Source organism: Prinia subflava, chromosome 8, assembly GCF_021018805.1.
Source record: "Prinia subflava isolate CZ2003 ecotype Zambia chromosome 8, Cam_Psub_1.2, whole genome shotgun sequence".
NCBI classification, from domain to species: Eukaryota; Metazoa; Chordata; class Aves; order Passeriformes; family Cisticolidae; genus Prinia; species Prinia subflava.
The window spans coordinates 14,377,351-14,396,983 of NC_086254.1; the positions used below are offsets into that span (position 1 = coordinate 14,377,351).

The following is a 19,633-nucleotide window of genomic DNA, read 5'->3' on the forward strand; positions in this document are numbered from 1 at the left end:
GCGCGGCCTCGCTCCGCGCCCCCTGGCGGCCGTGGCGGCCCCGACGGGGAGGGTCGGGACGAGCGCGGATCCCGGGACACGGCAGAGGGTCCGGGAAGTGGCGGAGCACAGTGGAGCCCGGCTGACCCGCACCTCTCCGGCTCGAGCTCGGCCGGTCTCGGGTCGGGCCGCAGACAGACACCACAGTCCCCAGGTCCCGGGCCACAGCAGCTCCGCACCCTCCATCTCTCCCCACACTGTCCCCGCGGCGCTCGTCCCTTGCCCGCCCATCGCGGCTGACGGCGGATACCGGAGTGTGCCGCCCCCGACCGGACACCCCGCGGTCGTAGGCGAGTGACTGCGGTCGGTGACCCGGGACAGCCGTCGGGGAGCCGATTTATGAATGGGAGGCACTGCCCCAGCCCCCGCCCCGCCCATTCGCCGCCACTGCCCCGCCCCCGGCCGCCCATCCCCGGCCGCTCGCGCCGTCGGGGCCGGTCGCCGGTCGCCGCCGTGGCCATGGCCCATCGCCCGTCCCCCGCCGCCCGCCCGCCGCCCGCCGCCATGAGGCGCGGGGGCCCCGCCGCCATCGCCGCCTGCCTCGCCGGGGCACTCGCCGTGCTGGCGGGACCGGGGCCGGGGCCGGGCAGTGCCACCGGGACCGGCCGGCGGCCTCCCCGCAGCTACGGGCATCTGGAGGGCGACGTGCGCTGGCGGCGGCTCTTCTCCGCCACCCGCTTCTTCCTGCGCATCGACGGCGGCGGCGGCGTGGAGGGGACGCGCTGGAGGGAGCGGCCGGGCAGTGAGTAGGGACGGGACCGGGACGGGCACGGGGGAGAGCCGGGATCTGGAGCCGCCCACGGCGGGCGAGAGCCCGATCCCGCCGGCTGCCGGGGCTGCGGCAGAGGCGGGCGCTGCCGGGGCTGGACGGGGGTGGAGGCTGGACGGAGTCGGTGACAGGACCCCTCCATGCCCGGCCCGGAGAGAGCCTGCAGCTCTTCCCTCTGGGGAAATCTCAGCTGAAGTGCCTGGTCCTCCGGAGGTGCGAGAGCGGCGGATGCCTGCAGTCCCCGCCGGTCGGGGCACGCCGCTCCCGGAGTACAACCGGCTGCGCTCGCCCCCGTCACTGCGCTGTGGGACCTGAGAGGGGCGCGGACACCGGCGGGCACTGCCCGGGGACCCGGCGCTGCTTTCCCAGCGGATGGGGTGTCCTAGGGGGTCTCTCGGGAGTCCTTTGTCCCATCTCGTCCTGCCCGTTCACGATGCCCTGCCTCCCCTATGGACTGGGAGGATCTGATTGTTCCCTCACTAACACTGCGGGGGGGAAAGGCTGAGGAGGGGGGATGTAGGAAGTTTTGCGGTGATGCTGGTCCCAGAATGGGGACAGCAAGACATCTCTGTCAGAGGGGATCATAGAGCAGCTGCTGCCTGCAGGGCAGGTAGGGACTTGACATAGAGACAGTCGGGTGGGCAGAGGGACAGAGTCCCCAGGGACGTGGCAGTCACTGTATGATTTCAGTGCTGCAAGTGCCCAGTGGGTATCAGCCACCCATTGGGGTGCAGCGGGGTCCCAGCCCCTGGGACAGGGATGGGAGCACCAGGCTGGCAGGACAGTAGCTGGACAAGGAGGAGGATATTGGGATGCTCATGCATCCCCCAGGTGCCCTGACAGGGTATTGGGGTTTGGGGCAGGAGGGCTGCAGCACCCCCAGCCCATGTCCTGATCCAGCAGGGGCTGTCCCTTCTCCTGGCCAGCACAGGATGTCTCTAAACAGCCACAGGACATGGGAGCCAAGCCCAGCCCAGGGAACCCTCCTGTGGTGTCAGAGGCTGTCAGGAGTCCCGACCAGGCACGTTGCCAGCACAAAGCACCCCAACACGTTCCCTCCATGGTGTGGCCATGGGGCCTGGCAGGCGGAGCAGCTCCGGGCTGTACATGGGGCTCACTCTGCTTATCTGTGTGCGCCTGGGCTGGGCGCGGGCTCCGCTCCACAGCCCTCGCAGAAGCTGCTGGACCAGCCCCACTGGCAGCTCTAGGGTGGCAGGGGAATCTTCCAGGGACTCCCCCACCTCAAGCCCTGCATCTGAACCCTCGAGACCCCTCTGGGGCTGAGTGTGAGACTGGGAGCACTGGGAGCTGGCTCTGACCAGGTGCTGGCCAGGCACCTGCAAACAAAGGGCGGCAGAGCCGGCCGGAGCACTGGGAACAGAAGGGGGTTATTTTTAGAAGAGCGCAAGTCCTTATAAATAGCAGCAGCTTCAGACAGTGATCAAGTGGGATGGATTCGCAGGCATTTGCTCAGCCCTTCTCCTCCACAGCCCTCGTCAGTGGCTTCCCTGGCTGGGACCTGCAGGTCCCGGTGGCTGCTGGGACCGGTGGCAGCACCGAAGCAGCTGGGCTGAAAATCCCCAGAACGCTCAGCAGCCCTCACGCTGCTCCAGTGCTGATCCACCCTGTCCCCTCCCAGCCTCCTGCAGGCAGGTGATGCCCGGGGAATGCCAGCAATGCCAGGAGATTGATGAAAGCCCTTGCCCAGGGGCTGCAGCCCCCACGATGTGCGTGCCACCACCAGCCAGAGCCTGTGTGTGTCCTCTCACCCTGTCCAGCCGGGGCAGCCCCTGCAGTGGTTTCATAGGCAGATCCTGCTGGGACTCCAGCGCTTCCTGCTGCCCTGCCCACATTGCTCTCACTGGACATACCTTCTCCCCTTCCCCGTGTGCCTGGCCGGAGGCAGGGCGGGCAGCGGCACTCCGGGCTGGCCGGCGTGAGGCAGTGCAGGAATCCAGAGGCCCTGATGATGCTCTGGGTGTTTCCCGTGCCAGAGCCGCTGGTCTGACCACATGCCTTTCCCATTAGCGGCCGAGCCGGAGCTCGGCGGTCGGGGCACACACACGCCAGCCCAGCTGTGGCTTCACAGCCCGGCTGCAGCCACCCCCCGGGCTCATCCTCAGGTCCTGCAGTGCTCCTCCACCCGCCAGCCTGTAGTGCTGGGCATGGGGCTGCTTGTCCTTGCTTGTGCCACCAGGCAATCCACAGACGGCACTGTCCTGGCCCATTCCTGCCCCTGCAGACCTCTGCCCGTGTGCCTTCATCCACTGTAACGATGTGTGTTGTCACCCCCATGCACACTTTGCCACTCCAGGAGCCATGCCAGCCTCGGTGCCCTGCGTGGGAGGCAGGTCAGGCCCCCGGGGCACTGCGGGCACGCTGGGGATGGATGCACAGGCAGAGCTGCCAGTGAAGGGAGGACACACATGAGGCTGTGCTTGGCATTGCTCCCGCACAGCCCGGCTCCTGGGAAGTGGCTGGACCCTGGGGAGGAGAGGAGTAAAGATCAAACCTTCCTTGGATCAGAGGTTCCCCCTCCCACTCCCAGCTTGGGCAAGCAGCCCTTGTTCCTCTGGCTGCCGTGACTCTGGGTGAGGATTAGCAACTCCCTCCCTTTGGAGGGACACTGTGGCCACAGACCCAGCATTGTGGCAGGGTCGGGGAGGTCACCCATCCCTCCCTGGCTCCTGCCATGCTTCCCTGTCCCGCAGGCATCGTGGAGATCCGGTCGGTGCGTGTGGGCGTCGTGGCCATCCGGGCGGTGCACACCGGCTTCTACCTGGCCATGAACAAGCGGGGGAGGCTCTACGGGTCGGTAGGTCGGACGCTGCCTCCTGGGAGGGACTGCACCAGAGTCAGAGGCTCAGGGCAGAGCTGGAACAGGGTCCAGGTTTCCCATGCCCCGACCTGCTCCCCAGCAGGGGATTGCACCCACCAAGCCCCTCTGCCCCCCGGGGACCAGGGAGGAGCCAGGGTCCTGCCCTGCCCCGCTCTTGGGGTCCCAGCTGAGCATAGCCACCCCTCACCCCCTTCCCTCTCCTGCCAGAAGGAGTTCAGCCCCAACTGCAAGTTCACGGAGCGCATCGAAGAGAACGGCTACAACACCTACGCGTCGCTGCGCTGGCGGCACCGCGGCCGCCCCATGTTCCTCTCCCTCAATAGCAAGGGCAGGCCACAGAGAGGGGGCAAGACACGCCGGCAGCACCTCTCCACACACTTCCTCCCCATGCTCGTCAGCTGAACACCGTGGGCAGCTCCGGATGGTCCTGTAGGAAACAAAACAAACAAAAAAGATGTTATTTTATTTATGTACATATCTATTTTTTGCTATTTATTGCTTTATTTTTAATGCACGGCCGAGGATGGGTGTGGAGGGCAGATGCTCCAGGCTCAGCTGTGCAGGGCTGTGGCTCTCCCACTGCTCCCCTGGTGCAGAGCCCGTGTGGTGCAGCCTGGGAGAGCGACTGGAGCAGGGGCCACGATCTGCTAATGGCATCTCTGCAGGGCTGGGATGTACCAGCAGGTTGTCTGTGTCCGAGCACCCGTGGCAATTAAAGCTGTGTTCATGGTATGGAACAGGAGCAGGTCTTGGAGCTTTGATGGTGAACTTGGCTTGGGATGAGAGGGATTGGCTCCTGTGTGGTTGTGGCTGCAGCCACCAGTGTCATCCCTGCTGCCACTGGCAGGGAGCCCAGCTGGTCCTTTGCCACATCCAGCTTTTCATCGACCCCTACCCACCCTGCAGGAAAACAGCAGTGGTGGTTCAGTGGCACAAAGGAGGGAGCAGGAGGAGCAGAAGTCAGCCCAGATCCTCAGGCAAACACAACTCTGGAGCTGCCCCTGGCCACAGCCACTGCCAGTCAGTTCTGCTGCCCAGCTCTGCGCCCTCATCCCCAACAAAAACAGGGCTGGGACAGTGGACAGAGGTGAGGACCAGCTCCTCACCTGGAGGGCAACATGGCCAGGAATAGCAGCTGCACCTCAGCCTCTTGGCCAGGGTACATCCCTGCGCCACCTCACGCCTGCTGTGGCCAGGCCCAGCATCCTGGTCACTGTCACGTCAGACAGAGCCATGGCCCCAGCAAAAACCACCAAACTCGTTCCATTTCTGACCCAACCAGCTCCAAACGAGTCTGAGAGGGAACAGCCGCTGTATTAACCATGTGGTGACTGTGGTGAGCCCCTGCCAGGTGGGCAGCAGCTCCCATGCACCCACCCAGGACTTTGCTCAGCCCACTCAAAACCCATCTGAGCACTGCTCACACATGAGAAATCCCCAAACACCTGGGGGAGCCAGGAACCCACTGTTACAGCTGACACACAGTGGGACAGGGAAGGTTTTTCCAGGTCTCTTGTTCTGGCAGCTAAACAGCAAAGCCTTCCCTCGGTGTCGGGTCAGCCGATGGACACGTGCAGGTTCAGCCGGGACCTTCTTGCTGCCACCCACCTCACCAGCCCAGGCTTCTGGCTCAACCCCTGGCAGAGGATGAGCCATTAACCCCGACACACCAGTCCTGAGATAAACCCTCCTGTGAGATGAAAGGCGCCGCCACGCTGCCCAGCCGAGCCAAGGAAGAAAAACAGTCCGGGCAAGTCGCTCCCTGCCAGCCCCTGGCCCTGGCACAGCTGGTGGCACTTTCTCCAACAAACCAACTTCTTGCATTTTGAAACGGTTCAAGAAAGGCCAAACCATCCTTCCCCCTCCTACAGGAGGTTCATCTTTCAGAGATGAAGGGCCAGGTCCTGGGGTGATGCTGCTTTAAAAGAGACACCCAAGCTCTGCTGGAGCCAGCACCTTCCCCAGCAGCCCCAGCCCACTCCCAGGGCCCCAAGAGCCACGGGAGAGGCAGGGAACCCCCCCAAACTGCCAAACCCTCCACCCCTTTCCCTGGCAGCTCCCATGGGTGCAGGCTCTCCCTTGTCTGCTCTGGCCTCTGCCACAGAGCAGTCCCAAGATGTGGCACCATCACAGACCCCCAGCCCTTTAGGAGACCTCCTGACCACCCCAAATCCCTGTGAGGGGAAGGGGGTCCCAGTGGCAGTGATGGGTGGTGAGAGCTCCTCCTCTCATGCCTCAGGGCCCAGGAAGCAGGGGCATGGCAGGGAGGCACTGCTCTCTCCAGTGACATTCTTGTCATTCTCTGAGCTCCAGCTCGGTCACAGAAACTGAGTCACAAACATACCTGGATATTTGTCCCTCTCTCCTTGTTTTAATCAGCTCTATTTTAAGTAGCTTTGCAATACATTTTTTTTTTCTCCTCCAAAATGTTGTTTTCCTGGTAATTACTCGATCACAATGAGATTTGCTGGTCCTCATTCTGCTGCACACCCAGTCCTGTGTCGGCTCAGCAGAACAGCCTGCCCCAGCTGCGACAGGGGCAGGACTGCAAGGGGAAAAAGGTGTAAAAAATAGAAAACACCAGGCGAGGATGCTTCCAGCTGCGATCCTTGGCTGCCTGTGCAGTGATCCACAGGCTGGCAGTGGCTCCCACCAGAACTCCCAGCACACAGGAGGGCTCAGAGAGGCCCAGCCTGCTCGGGGAAGGCAGGACAGCTTGGTGGTGGCTTCAGAGCTTACCCTGTAGCTTTCCTCAAATCATGCATAACGGCTCGCAGAGCTAAAACGTCCATTTATTGACAACAGTAATAATTTAAGATTATAAAAACCCCTTTCAGTGTTGAGTATCAGCGGGCGAGGTTATAAAGAGAAATAAATGGGACTCGAGATGGGACAGGGAAGGATCCCGGGGTCTACTTGAGAGTTCCTGTTTCAGTGACAGCTACTGGTCCTCCCCAGATGGCGATCCTGAGGGGAGGCAACATCCTTATGCTTCCATTTTTAGCCTTCAATCTCCAAAGCAGAAAAGATAGTATCCAAGGGGAGGAGGAGCAAAAGAAATAAAAGAAAGGGATCTCAAATTCAAACCCATACAAACAACCTTTCCATTCGGGATTCAACCACTCGCTCAGCACCTCGGGGTTCCCAGCCGGGGAGCGCAGCAGCCTCGCACTGCAATGGGTAAAGTCCACGCAAAGAGGATGTTTTTATTGACAGACAGAGCTCTTTCCCCCCTTTTTCATCACAGAACTTGAGGCTTCTCATCTCTGAAGAACCCAGAGTCTCCGTGTCTTCAGAAATCAAAAGGAAATTCTGGGGCCACTGCTCCTGCCTCGTCCCCTCCCCTTGCTCTGCTCTGGAAGCCCCTTTGGCTGCTCGTGGTGGCCAGGGAGGGAGGGGGAACACTGGAAGGGCCCCGGGGACAGAGGGTGCGTTAAGATTCATGAGTTGTTCGATGAGTTTTCATTACTTGGTGAGCTGGAGGAAGAGGAGGAGGAGGAGGATGACGAGAAGTTCATCCCTGTGAGTCCTGGGGGGTTTGTGGCAGTGTTTTGTCCACTTAAACTTTTCCGGCAGACGGGACACGTGTCATGCTTTGGGGAGCAGACAAAAAAAAAAACAAAACAAGAAATACGGGAAACGGGATTAGAAACACAATAGGGGAGCAGCACTCGAGGAATGGGCTGGGATGACATTCCATCCTCTGACCACAGGCTGCCCGTGCTCAGGCCTTGTCATGGAGGTAGGAAAATATTTACAGAGGGGAGCAGGATCAGACAGAGCCCCCAGTGCTGTGTGCCCCAGGCACAGCTCTGCACTCACCTGCTCCAGCCAGGGGACGATGCAGCCGTCGTGGAACAGGTGATTGCACGGTAACTGCCGCACGTTCTCCCCGACTGTGTAATCTTCCTTACACACAGGGCACTCCAACCCGGAATCTGCATCGCACAGGGGAAGCCAAACCCAGCTGAGCAAAGGAGGAGAGAACAACGAGCAAAGCCCCTGACTCGGGACTCATCACCCTCTCTCTCCTTCCCCGCCACTGCTCCATCCCTGTCAGGAGGAAAGCTTGGTGCTGTGCAGTCCCCACACCATCACCCCACCTCCCCCTGCCCTGGGTATGCCCCATCCTTCCCTTCTGCTTTTCTATTTCTATCCACACTGAACTTCTCACAACCCCCCCAGGGTAAATCCATCCAGCCTACACTGCTCTTTTTTTGTGTGAGTGTAACAGAGCCCCTTCAGCTCTGTGCCCACTTTGAAATGTTTTATACCTCAAACATACAAGCAGACAAAATTCAAGTCCCAAGAAAACATTACACAGAGCTTCCAGGGAGCACTCTGTGCACGACTCCATGGTGCAGACACGTACCTACGTGCTCCTGTGTGATCTGTATGGTGGGGAGGGCTTGGATCTTCTCTTTGTCCGCTGGAGGCGGTCCAGTGTTTTCAAACTGATTCAGTAACTGGAAAAACAACCGGCCAGGCAGGCAGAAGAGAGAGGTGAGCCCAGCAGCACACAGAATCCATTCGTTTTCTGAGCCAGGGCACTTGAGCCCTGCACTGGGGACCCTTTCCCATTCCAGTCCCTGCAGCCCCTTGATCTCTGCAGCACCACAGGTGCTGCCCCTCCTGCAGGAGGATGGAGACTGCAGTGAATCCCAGTTTTACCTGTGTGATAATCGCATCCAGGCCGTTGGCACCCCAGGCGTAGTCCATCGGATTTGAGTGCAGGACTCCCCTGAAGAGCAAGGACAGCAAGTGAGTTCATCCTGGAGCACCAAGGAGACACTGTCAGAGAGAGCAGCACATCCTCCAACTCACCAAGGGCCCAGGCCTAGGTTTGGAATTGTGGTCGGTGCAATAATTCCATTGACCAGCTGCTGGATAATTCTGAAAGACAAGAAAACCAGGATTGTGTAAGAATTAAAGTTTGCTGGCTCCCAGCCCAGCCACCCCAGCGTGGAGGGAGAGGCTGAATAAGCTGAATACTGTCACATTGTTGACAATGTGGCAATTAAAAATACCCTACAGCAACTGCAATAGCAGCTTATGGAATGATCAGTCACTGATAAAGTTTCAGTATTTGATTCATTAGGGGACAATTCCTGACATGATGGCGAGTGGCTCCCAGTGTGCAATTACACAAGCACGGTCTGGTGTTCTCTTCTGCTTCCCCTCACAGCAAGTACAACATTTTTGCAACACCTGGCAACAACCAGGGAGTATTTTCCCACTACAGGACAAACTCCCAGCCACAGTCCCTGTCACTGCTTAGCTGAAACAGCCCCAGCAGACCCCAAGCTGCCAACAGGCTCAGGTGGGACGCAGAGGCAGTGCTGGAGATCTTTGGGACGCTGTTCCCGTAAGCCAGGAGAAAAGGTGAGGAACAGCCTGGCGGGGTTCAGGGGCCAGGTCCCAGAGTGGTTCTCACCCTTCCAGCGTGGGCACGCCCTCGTGCCTGCCCGAGGCTCGGCGCGTGGCCAGGCGGGCGCGGGGCTGCCGGGCGCCGTAGCGGTGCCGGGACTGGTGCTCGCGCTCCCGCCGGTTCTCCGAGTCCCGGTTGTCCTCCGCCTGCACGTTGGAGGCGAAGGGAAACTCGAAGCTGTCGTCAAAGAACCCGAAAGCAAACTGGCCGTAGCTCTGGGGCAAGGTGAACAAGTGCTGATCCACGTTCTGGGAGGGAGAGAGGGAGGGAGGGAATGCAGAGAACAGACTGTGACAAGAGGAGGAACAGCCTTCGGCTCCCACGGCGTCCCAGCAGCTGCCCACAGCCAACCCCGGGCCTGGGGTGACACTGGCACCAGCGCCCTTGGCAGCAGCTCAGTGAGGAACAGACACTGGAACTGCACACGAAGGCAGAAATAATCACAGTTCCCTGGTTTCTCTTTGGTGTGTCACTGCTGCTTGTGAGCTGAGGCTACTGCATAGCAACACACCCAAATCCTGCTCTCCGAATCCTGCTGAGCCCCCTCACGACGGGAATCGGCTACGATGGTCCTACATAACACACGCAGCAAAAATATGGTATGCAGAGATTTCAGGAGCAGCATGTGGAGGATATTAATTCCTCCTTTCCAAATTCTGTCATGATCTGGGTAATGTTTAAACAACGCACCATTGGAAAAATACTCAATCCAACAGCAAAGCTTCAGAAAGTGTTGGAAGAGAGAAAGGACTTGCTCACCTCAAAAGGATGTCTGCTCTGATCAGTGGCTGATGTAGAGGAGCTGGTCTCATTGTCAGCATTCCTATAGGGAATGAAAAGCACTGGTAATCTTCTCATAGCAGCTTCCAAGGCTTTTCTGCCCCCCTCCCATCCCAGAGCAGAGGCAGCTCAACAGAACCTGCTCCCTCCTCAGCTGCTGATTTTCTGATTGTCTGCATAAATTTTCCCTCCCCTTTTATTTTCCCACATCCTCACTCATTTCTCCCTACCCTATTAGATCTCATGAGGCTGCAGAGAAGTGCCTGGACCATGATGTCAAGCAAGGATTTCCCCCACAATCCATCTCAAACACACCAGCTAATCTTCCAGAGCACCAGGAAGACTTAAAGCACAAACACTGATCGCTGTGACCCCAAGACACATAAGTCTAATCTTGAATCAAAGAAACTTCTTTACTGCAGAGGCACGTAACCCAACGGCTCAGGATATTGAGAAAATTCTAAATGTTGTCAGACTTCTGCTTTCAGAGCTGCAGGAACATTTCCTGCTCAGAACTAAGCTTTGTGTTCACAGTACCGAAACCACTGAGATTCAGCAACTACGTGACTCTGCCAAGGTCACAAGGAATCACCAAAACAGTCAGGATCAGTCAGGATGGATTTCTGGGCTCCAGGGAAAACCAAACATCACCTGCTCCATGCAGAAGCCCCAGGCCATGCAGACCATCACAATCAGCAGGGAGCAACACCATTCCCCCTGGCCCCTGCACTGCCCACAGCCTGTCCTGGAGCACAGCTGGAGCCCCACAAACACGACTGAAACATTTTAAGACATTTCTGCTGCTTCTGCCACCAGTGGCAGCAGAGCAGCACGGAAACGCAGAGCTCACTGCTCCAGGGCAGAGTCCAAAGTCTCAGCCACAACATTTTGCTGTTCATCCCCAACACAGTCGCTACTTACATGAGGTGTTCATGCGCTCACCATTCCCAGATCCCTCTCTCTGGGGTTATCTCTGCCCTGGTGACTCAGATCAGGTCAGAGCCACCACACAGCACCAGGGAAACCTCCCTACCACTTCTTTATGTTTGAAATCAAACCATTCCTGCTCTGCCCCTCAGCAATGCCGTGGCAGATTGGCCTGTGCTTGCTAACTTCGCCAACAAAGCACTGTATTCAAAAAGTGAGGAAAGACAAGCCAAAGCTGGGGCAGAAGCAACAGAAATGGTGCATTTTATATCAAACATTGCCTTTCAAATAAGAAGAGAGCAAAGCAACCTGGGCTCACTGGCTCACCAGCCCCTGGGGCAGCACATTACCTTGGCTCCTCAGGAAGCTCTTCAATGAAACCAGACTCACACCGTGGGCAGATGTAGTCCTGCAGGAGAAGACACACCGGGTGAGAGGAGGACGTGGCACCTCAGAGCTGCAGGGTGTGACAGGGTGGGAGGGTCCTGCCATCCCCAGCAAATGCCACGGTCCCAGAGTGATCCCAAACCCCAACTTTTGGCTTCCTGAGCCAGTGAGGCCAGAGCTCAGCCTGAGCCTGTGGGAGCTCAGCTTAAGAATCATGAGGGTGATGCTGATTAATTCCCAGTACAGACACAGCATTAGCTACCAGCTGATGCAGTTCCAGTGAAGTGAAAGTGAAACCTCCAACCCTCCCCGTGCAGCAGCCTTCAAACTTTGGCCCAGCTGCGTGTTTTGGGGAGCAGGAAATAATGTGGGAACGGCAGCAGGGACTTGGCAAGGTCAGGGTGGTGCTCAGGGAGGTGACTGGTCCCTGTCACTAACACAGCCTGGGGTTCACAGCACACAGGGACACTCCAGCTCATCCTGCAGCCAGGACCTCACACTCCCACACCCAGAGCTCACTGCAGACCTGTTGCCACCCCAGTCCCCTGGGCGTGCCAGGACAGAGAGGCTCAGTGTGCTCAGCGCCTGTGACAGCCACTTCCTCACAATTCCAGGGGTTTGTGAGGGATTCATCCTCTACAACCACCCTGTCCTGAGCACAGCAGAACACTGAGACCCTGAAAGAGAACTGTTCCACTTTCCAGTGCTCAAGAAGCAGCACTGAGCCAATCCCATCCCCTGCCCCACAGCAAGCACACATCACCCCAAATCCCTGTGCTGGCAGAGCGAGGCTGAGCACAGAAAGCATTTAAGAGCTTCTAAAAATAATGCCACTTCCTTTTGCTGCTGTGCTGGAATTGGCACAGCCCGTAGCCAGCCTGAGGGATTCCCCCAAGGAGTTGAGGCTGTTCATAAGGCCCTTGGGGTCCTTCCTCTGACCCCTGCAGCCAACAAAGCCCCAGGGAAGGAGCACAGCTTGGAGCCACTGCATGTGCCCAGGGAGATACAGGAGCTCTGAGGCTCAGGAACAGCCTGGAAGAGGTGGCTGCTCCTTCTCCCACGCAGGACTCCCTGTCTGCCACTGTGAAACAACCATTTCTGCACCAGTGCCACCAGGTCTGAGCTCAGGGACTGCTGTGTGAGCACAGGGAACCACAGCCCATGAAACCCCCTTTGCTTTGCTTCCCACCAGCACAAACTGCTGGGGACACACGGCACGGGGGTGAATGGCCTGAGCACCCTGCTCCTGCTGTGTGTGCTCTGTGTGTGCTCCCAGCCAGCTCCCAGCACAGGGATCAGCACATTCCTCTGCAGCTGGAACAGCACAAATGTCAAAGTTTGTTGTTTCTCGGGCTGTTTGAGTCCCTCCTTTGGCAGCTCTGGTTACTGCGCCTGCAGATGGTGAGTGAAACCCGAGTGAAACCCGAGTGGAACCCGAGTGAACCTGGATCCCCAAAATAAGTTCATGAACTCACAGATCTGAGCCCCCAAACACAGGACCTGCTCCCTGCCTGGCCCAGAGTGCCCAGCTGGCACAGCCAGGTGTACCCAGCCAAGTGCAACAACCAGGTGTGAGCACGGCCCAGCACGGGGCGTTTGAACAGAAATAAATAACAGATTTTCTGGGTTACCTCCTGGCTCCTGCCCATGTGAGCTCAGCAGGAGCACGGTCAGGGGCTTGTCCTCACTCCTACACACGAGCTGGGAGCCCCCAGCATGGCCCACCCTGGCCCAAACAAGAGGGCAAAAGGACAAACCATGCGTCACAAACCAACCACCCCGGCAGGGACAGCTCTGCTTGTCCAAAGAGGCTTTTCAAGCTGAGTGCCAACAACCAGCAATGGCCTTTGGGACAAGGTGCTGTGAAAAGTGTCAGGATAAAGAGACCAGCAAGACTCTCCAAATCACATTTAACATCTCAGGAAGCCGAGCAGGGGAGCAAGTGATCCACCAGATCCTCCCCAACAGCCCACACTCCTTTTCCACCCACACCAGGACGAGCTCCACACACAGCGGATTTTGGTGTGTGATTAAAGTACCCGCCCAGGTGCCTACACAGCATTTCTATCTCAGCATTACCGTGCACCTCCCTGTGCCCCAGCCGCCACCACCGCGGGGCTTTTGTCGTGTCCATTAAACCCTCCCGAAAGACAACCCAGAACCCCCCGACCGCCCCGCGGGGCTTCACGTGGCACCAGACGGGATCAGGCTGCCCGGGCTGGGAGTGTCACAGCGGCACCCTGGGCTGCTGCCGGACCGACTCCCGCCCCAGGCCGGCTCCGCGGCGGGGCCCAGCCGTTCCCCACGGGAGGACCGGAGCGCTCGAACCGCCGCGGGCCCCCCCGTCCGGGTCGAGCAGGGCCCCGCCGCGCCGCCCCCGCCGCGGCTCGCCCGTTCCCTCCGCAGACCCTCTCCCCTGGTCGCCGCAGCCCCGTTCCCTCGCTACGGACGCTTCCCGCAGCCCCTCTCAACGCCCCCGAGCCCCGGTGCCATGGGTGGAGCCCCAACGGGGCACCCCCCGCCTCCCCGCCGCTCGGGCCCCCTGGGCCCCTCAGGCCTCGCCTCCACGTGCCCGCCCCCTCGGGGCCCCCGCCCGGCCCTGCCCGCGCTCCCGGCCCTTCCCGGCGACCCTCCCTGGTCCCCCGCTCACGGGCAGGCGCGGGGCGATCTCGGCCGAGCAGCAGTGGCAGAAGAACCGGCCCGGCTGCGGCGACGCCTCCGCCATCTTCCCTACCCGCCGGCCCCGCCCCCCGCGCGCGCCGCGGCGCCGACGGCGGCCGACGGGGGACAGGGGACATCGCGCGGCGCAAACGCGGAGGGGACCGAAGGCCGATGGGGCGTGGCTCAATAGGGGGCGTGGCTTGTCACTCAACGTGAGTGGGCGGTGCTTTGTCCATATAAGGTGATGGGGCGTGGCCGGGGAAAGCGGACGGACCTGATCCCCGATTCCGGGAACCCCTCTCCATTCCGGGAACCCCCCCTTAATTCTGGGAAACCCCCCCCCCCATCCTTCCTTCTCCTCTCCACCCCCTGGCTCTTGACCCCTCTCTCAGCCCCACCGAACCGCCGAGCTTTTAAAAATTAATTTTTAAATTAATTTTTAATTTTTAAAAGAAGAGCAAAAAATGATGTGTGGAGAGGCTGACTCCCCCGAAACGAGTATTCCCAGTGAAAATCCCGGGAGCTGCTTCAAGTTACAATAGCCCCAAAGGAACCCGAATGTTCCATTTCGGCAGAACACTCTCAGGTTGGGTGTTCCACCCAGAGCTTGCTACTTGGATGCTGCGCGGTGCTGGGGAGGTTTTGGGGGTTTAAAACTAGAATCTCGATTTTTGCGACCTGAGGATCCCACCTGCGGCTCGGTTCAGGTCCAGGGTTTCGGCCAGGCTGCAGCTTTTGAGAGTGCAGAGGACCTGCCTGGCCCTCCCTGGTGTCCCAAGCCTCAGGGGCTCTTGTGTGGCACTCACTGCCGAGCCAGGGGTTTGGGGTGCTGTGACTGGAGATATTTTGGGGTAACCACGCAGTGCGGTTGGGAGGTTTTGGGGGAGGGGGGTGGTGAGATTGGAGTGGCAGAACCGTGGGATTTTAAGGGTTCTGCACAGTGGAGCTGTGGGGTTTTGGGATTCGAGTCCTTGACACCAGCCCCGCTCCCAGCAGGTGGCATCTGCAGCCCAGGATTTGCTGCTCCAGCTCTGCCGAGTGATGGAGCCGGGGAGGGATTTGCGGAGCAGCTCAGGAGCCGTGGAAAGCTCGGCAGAGCTCCGCTGCCCGCCCTGCCGGGGGACGGGGACAGATGTCGTGAGCTGGACTCTGGTGGGACACAGCAGGGTCACCGGTCAGCAGCCGGGAGGGCTCGGTGGTGGTGTGGGAATTGCAGCTGTGGGACAGATTGGCAGAGTTCGGTGGCTGATCGATGATCCCGGCCGCTGATAAGGCACTTTGGCATTTATTTACAGGTGATGAGGAAACTGCTGCTCCCGCAGCCCTTTCATGCAGGAGGTGGGTCCAGACAGTGCGTCGTGGCCCAGCCGGGAGCCAGACAGAGCCCGGAGCCCCAGCGCGGAGCCCGCGGCTCCGGATGGGGCATTTCACACCCCAAGGGAAGCTCCTTCCCTGCGGTTCTCCTGTGCCCTGTTTCACGGCTGGAGGACAAGTTGCCACTTGATCAAAAATGGGTGCCGGGTGCCTGTGGGGTGGGGGAGGGAAGGATCCGGCTCCACTGACTTTGTCCCTCTGGAATTCCCTGACGCAGGAGCTGTGGAAGCTGAACGTGGCAGCGCTCGTTGGGATGCAAATGGATGTGGATGTGGAGATAAGGGCACAGAGCGGCTGCAGCCCCAGTGCTGTGGGCACACAGCAGCGGGAAGAGTCCCCCAAGAGCCCCTCACTCATCTCTTGGGGTTTGCATCCATGTGAGAACTGCAGCCTCTGCCCATGTCCTGCAGCCAACATCCCCTGCCCATCCCTCATTACTGGTGCTGGGATCACCCTCCTCCAGGGGCTGAGCCTCCCAGACAGCCCCATGCCCTGACTTTGGCCCCAGCCACGATTCCTCCCCACAGAGGGCATGAGCATCCCATGCAGACCCCATTTCTGATGCTGCTGGGGCACCCCAAGATTGGGGGTTCCGTGTTTGGCTGTTCCCCTTCCTTCTGCTGCCTCTGAGGAAGCTGTGTCTGGTCACGAGCAAATTTGAGTCACCCGGGCAAGGATTTTCCCACGGTGCTGCAGAAAGACAAACTGCACCCTCACCCGAGAGGGCTGACGAGGAGGTGACACCTCCCCAGGTAGAATCGAGTCACTGTTAGGCACAGCCTGTTCCCAAATCAGCCACCCTGCTTGGGAAAGGCAGCAGAAATTATGCCAGGGCTCCCATTGTCTGAGGGGATGGGACAGGGTGGGAGGCTCCTCCAGCAGCTCAGAGTCACCATCCCACCTGGGCTGAGCAGTGGAGGGGACACGTGCCCCAGATAGGGGGTCAAGGGATCCCTCATGGCCTCTGGACCCTGTGTTCCTAAAGACTGGAGCTGAAGCCCCCACACTGCCCAGGTGTTGGAGGCACAGGGGCAGCTCCAGGCACAGGCTCATCCCAGGCTCTGCCTTGAGCCCTGGGAAGCACAAGCACCTCTTGGAGTCAGAGCAGCTTCCAGAGCAATTCCTGCCAAGTGAGAATAACTGGTGCAGCTGGTATCCCTACTCCCCTCCACCCCACATCATATATAATTGCCTATTTTAATTAATAAATTGGAGGCCACTCAAAGGAAAGCGGCGAGATTCCTTACAGACACTGCCGGGATTGTCTACCCGCCTCGAGCCAGTCGTGTCATGGCGGATTTGAATCGGCCTCCTTTGAATTTGCTCAGACAGATCGGGAGATTTACATCCCCCACCTCATCTCCTGGAGCCTCACACCTCCGGGCTGCAGGTCTGGATCCCATCTGGCAGCGATCCGGCAGCTCACGGTGACCTGGGAGCAGCGGCACAGGCTGAGCCCCGTCCTCACCACCAGCAGGCTGTGAGGGCTGAGGGACACTGGTGGAGGGTGGTCCCCAGCCCTGCATGGCTCTGATCCCCGGATCAGAAGGGCTGGTGGCATCTTGGTGGTCCTTCCTGGCCCAGCTGTGCTGTGCCAGTGGCCCAGCTTCCCCTGGGAGCAGCCGGGGCAGGGGGGCTCAGGGGAAGTTCATGGTCCCAGGCGGCTGCTTTTGGGCTCCACCAAAAATTTTCCTTTCTCTTTTTTCCTTTTTGGATTCTTTCCTTTTTTATGCTTGGTTTAAACCATTGTTCTTCAAGGGAAATTTTAATGTGAAAAACATGCTTTTCTAACAACTGCCAGCCTGGGCCAAGCACAATGAGGCTCTTTGGCTGACAGGGGCTGTGTGGCAGATGTGGGCTCCAGGGAGGATGTGACCTGTGGTGGCTCTGCTCTTCCACTGACGGGGATCCCCTGGGGCCACCAGGCTGGCAAGGCCAGGATGCCGGGACTGTAGCACCAATGTCCTCCCTGTGGCTGGTACAAGAGCAGGGCAGCCACCAGCCCGTCTGTCCCACCCCAATAACCAGCACCTTGCTCTGGGGGCAAAGATCAGCCGAGCAGCCGCTGCCCTTCCTGGTGCAGCTCTGCTGCCTCCCACAGCACCTCTCCCCACCCTCACCAAGGAGCCAGGAGATTTTAATGACCCACGAGGTCTTCCCCACTCCCAGCTCTGCTGGACCCAGTTCAGCCCCACATGGTTGCCCGACATTCCCCTCAAGAAGGGCTTTGCTCCTGCCCCTCACCGCGGCAGAGGCGCTGGGAGCCCGCACGGCCGCCGGTGCTGACTCACAGCTTGTTTACACTCACACACACACAGACATACAGACACACAGACACACAGACACACACAGCCTGTGTCACGCGTGGCTGAGCCCGGCCAGGCCAACCCCACCAGGCTCAGCCATGTGGGCAATGGGATTGTTCCGTAAGGACAGGAGAGGTGGAACTGCTGAGAGGGACACGTGTTGTCAGAGGTGGCTTCTCTACGCTGGGTTGCAGGGTGGGATGGGTTGACCTTGCTGGCTCTGGCTGCTGTTTTCCCCCATCCCAGCTTTCCCAGTCCCTGCTCCATGGTGCTTTCACCTCCTGGCTCCAAGCATTGGCATTTCCCCAGCATGGACAGAGCCCAGAGCATCTCCCATCAGTTCAGGGCAGAGCTGGCAGCACCAAGACCAAAGATTTGAAAAGAAGAGGCTTTGGACAAGTGTGGCTCTTGCTGGGGGCACCCAAAGTGCTGCAGAGGAGGAGGACACTTCTAAGAAGGAGAGAGGCAATGAATCCCCCCAGGGTGACGCTTCCTGTGGTGCTGGGGCCTGCAGGGTGCTGGGGATGCTCCTGCCAGCAGCAGGGAGGGGGTCTGGGCATCAGCAGGAGGGACCAGAATTTGATCAGGAATCAAACAGAACTGGTGATCAGATTTGGAGGGGCAGGTCTTGGGAATGTATGTCAGCCTCCTGGCCCTCCCTGAATGCTGGCACTCCCGCCCTGCCTTCCTTCATCCACAGAAGTGGAAGTGTCCCAGGAACATGAAACGATTACTTGGCGAGGAGAATCCAGCTCAGCACTTCTTGGCATTTGTTCACGGCTTTTCATCTTCAAAGCTCCTTGCAAACATTAGCAAACTAATCCCTGCAACCTTCCTGGGAGATAGCGCAGGATCAAGCAGAGGAGCATTATCTCACCTCAGCAGATGGGGAAACTGAGGCACGGAGCGGTGACGCTGCCGCCCCGGGGCGCAGGGCGAAGCTCCGTGTCAGCGCTGGGGGTGGAGTGCGCCCATCAAGGTGCCGCCGTCCTGACACTCTCTCCCCAAACAAGCGCTGAGTTAATTCACCGAGCTGCAGCCGTGGGGATACGGGAGAAAATCCCGCCCCAGGGTCAAGGCTGCCGGCAGCAGCGGCGGGGCCGTGCCCTCGGCTCACGCCTTGCTCTGGCCACTCCCCGTGTGCTCCAAGGGATGTGACCGAGGCTCGATCCCCGTGCTGGGGACACGCTGAGCCCCAGGGCTGGCCCTGCTGTGCTGATCCTGTCCCCAAGAGTTCCTGGAGTCCCATGGGCTCAGGGATAAACCTGAGCTGGGGCTGTGGAGCCCCCACCAGCAGCCCCTCTCCCTGCTGCAGTTTTTGGCAGCATTTCCGCTTGCATGAGAGAAACTGGGGCATCCCACTGCGGTGAGGAGAGGAATGGGGCCAGGATCACCCTGCTCCGACAGGGAAATGGCAACATTCAGGGCCAACACCTGCCCACAGATCCGCGCCGGTGGTATGAAACCTCTGCCCTGACCCTGGGCTCTTCTTCTCAATAGAACGTCTTGTTGCAAATTGCAGCTCTAATTGGTTTAGCAGAGTTTAATTAGCCTGAACTGATGAGAGAAGAGAGATTCCCTCCTTAAAGGAGCCCAGCAGCAGCAGCAAGCAGCAGCTGGGTTTGGGGGGGAGAGTGGTTGGGTCTGAACCTTGTCCCGAAATCCTGCTGCAGCCCTAACCCAGCGTGGCACCAGTGCCCAGAGGAAAGGTCAGATGTGAAGCCAGCATTCACTGTGCTCCAAAGGGCTCCTTTGTCCTTGCTCCAGTGCCTCCCGCCGCCCCCAGCCCTGGCCCAGGGGTTCCTCTGTCTCCCTTTGGTGCTGCAGGGCTACTTTCCTGCAGATCCTCACCCCACTCACTCCGTGGGTGCTGCTGGGGCTCAGTCACGCCCTGGGGTGTCCGTGGGGTTCAGGGAGCAGCATCACCCTGTATGCGGCTCTGGCCAGCGGAATTTTGCTCCCAGCTTTGCTTGAGAACCAGCCTTGTCCCCTGCCTGTAGTATCACCACAGGAAAGTTGCTTTAGCCGCAGCCAGGACAGTGGCAAGCAGAGCCCCCAGCATGGTTTTCCTGGGAGCAGGGCAGCCTCATCAGGACTCTGAGCACCCTTTGGCTCAGGGACCC

At 59.4% G+C, this 19,633-nt stretch overlaps 2 protein-coding genes across 3 annotated transcripts; one reads left to right on the top strand and one right to left on the bottom strand.

Annotated features, from left to right (window-relative positions):
- Nucleotides 1-344: 344 nt before the first annotated feature.
- FGF22 (fibroblast growth factor 22) lies at nucleotides 345-4,985 on the top strand. Of its 2 annotated transcripts, none has more exons than XM_063404856.1 (3): nucleotides 345-781; nucleotides 3,520-3,623; nucleotides 3,855-4,985. In XM_063404856.1, the coding sequence occupies exons 1-3, from the start codon at nucleotides 379-381 to the stop codon at nucleotides 4,047-4,049; spliced, it is 702 nt and encodes a 233-aa protein (XP_063260926.1). In that variant the 5' UTR covers nucleotides 345-378; the 3' UTR covers nucleotides 4,050-4,985. The 2 variants fall into 2 exon arrangements, with proteins under 2 accessions (XP_063260926.1, XP_063260927.1); XM_063404857.1 differs by having other exon boundaries at nucleotides 3,858-4,985.
- A 1,436-nt stretch (nucleotides 4,986-6,421) lies between these two features.
- Nucleotides 6,422-13,975, bottom strand: RNF126 (ring finger protein 126). Its single transcript, XM_063403352.1, has 9 exons — nucleotides 13,820-13,975; nucleotides 11,133-11,191; nucleotides 9,835-9,898; nucleotides 9,082-9,323; nucleotides 8,472-8,540; nucleotides 8,319-8,388; nucleotides 8,020-8,113; nucleotides 7,470-7,585; nucleotides 6,422-7,240 (listed from the first exon to the last, which is right to left on the bottom strand). Exons 1-9 carry the CDS (start codon nucleotides 13,892-13,894, stop codon nucleotides 7,088-7,090), a joined length of 942 nt encoding a protein of 313 aa, XP_063259422.1. The 5' UTR covers nucleotides 13,895-13,975; the 3' UTR covers nucleotides 6,422-7,087.
- Between the last annotated feature and the right edge of the window lie 5,658 nt (nucleotides 13,976-19,633).

Coding starts and splice junctions, on each gene's coding strand:
- FGF22 (XM_063404856.1), top strand. CDS start 379: ATGAATGGGAGGCACTGCCCCAGCCCCCGCCCCGCCCATTCGCCGCCA. Junction 782..3,519: donor CTGGAGGGAGCGGCCGGGCA/GTGAGTAGGGAC, acceptor CCTGTCCCGCAG/GCATCGTGGAGATCCGGTCG. Junction 3,624..3,854: donor GGGGGAGGCTCTACGGGTCG/GTAGGTCGGACG, acceptor CTCTCCTGCCAG/AAGGAGTTCAGCCCCAACTG.
- RNF126 (XM_063403352.1), bottom strand. CDS start 13,894: ATGGCGGAGGCGTCGCCGCAGCCGGGCCGGTTCTTCTGCCACTGCTGC. Junction 11,192..13,819: donor AGATCGCCCCGCGCCTGCCC/GTGAGCGGGGGA, acceptor CTTCTCCTGCAG/GACTACATCTGCCCACGGTG. Junction 9,899..11,132: donor GAGCTTCCTGAGGAGCCAAG/GTAATGTGCTGC, acceptor CATTCCCTATAG/GAATGCTGACAATGAGACCA.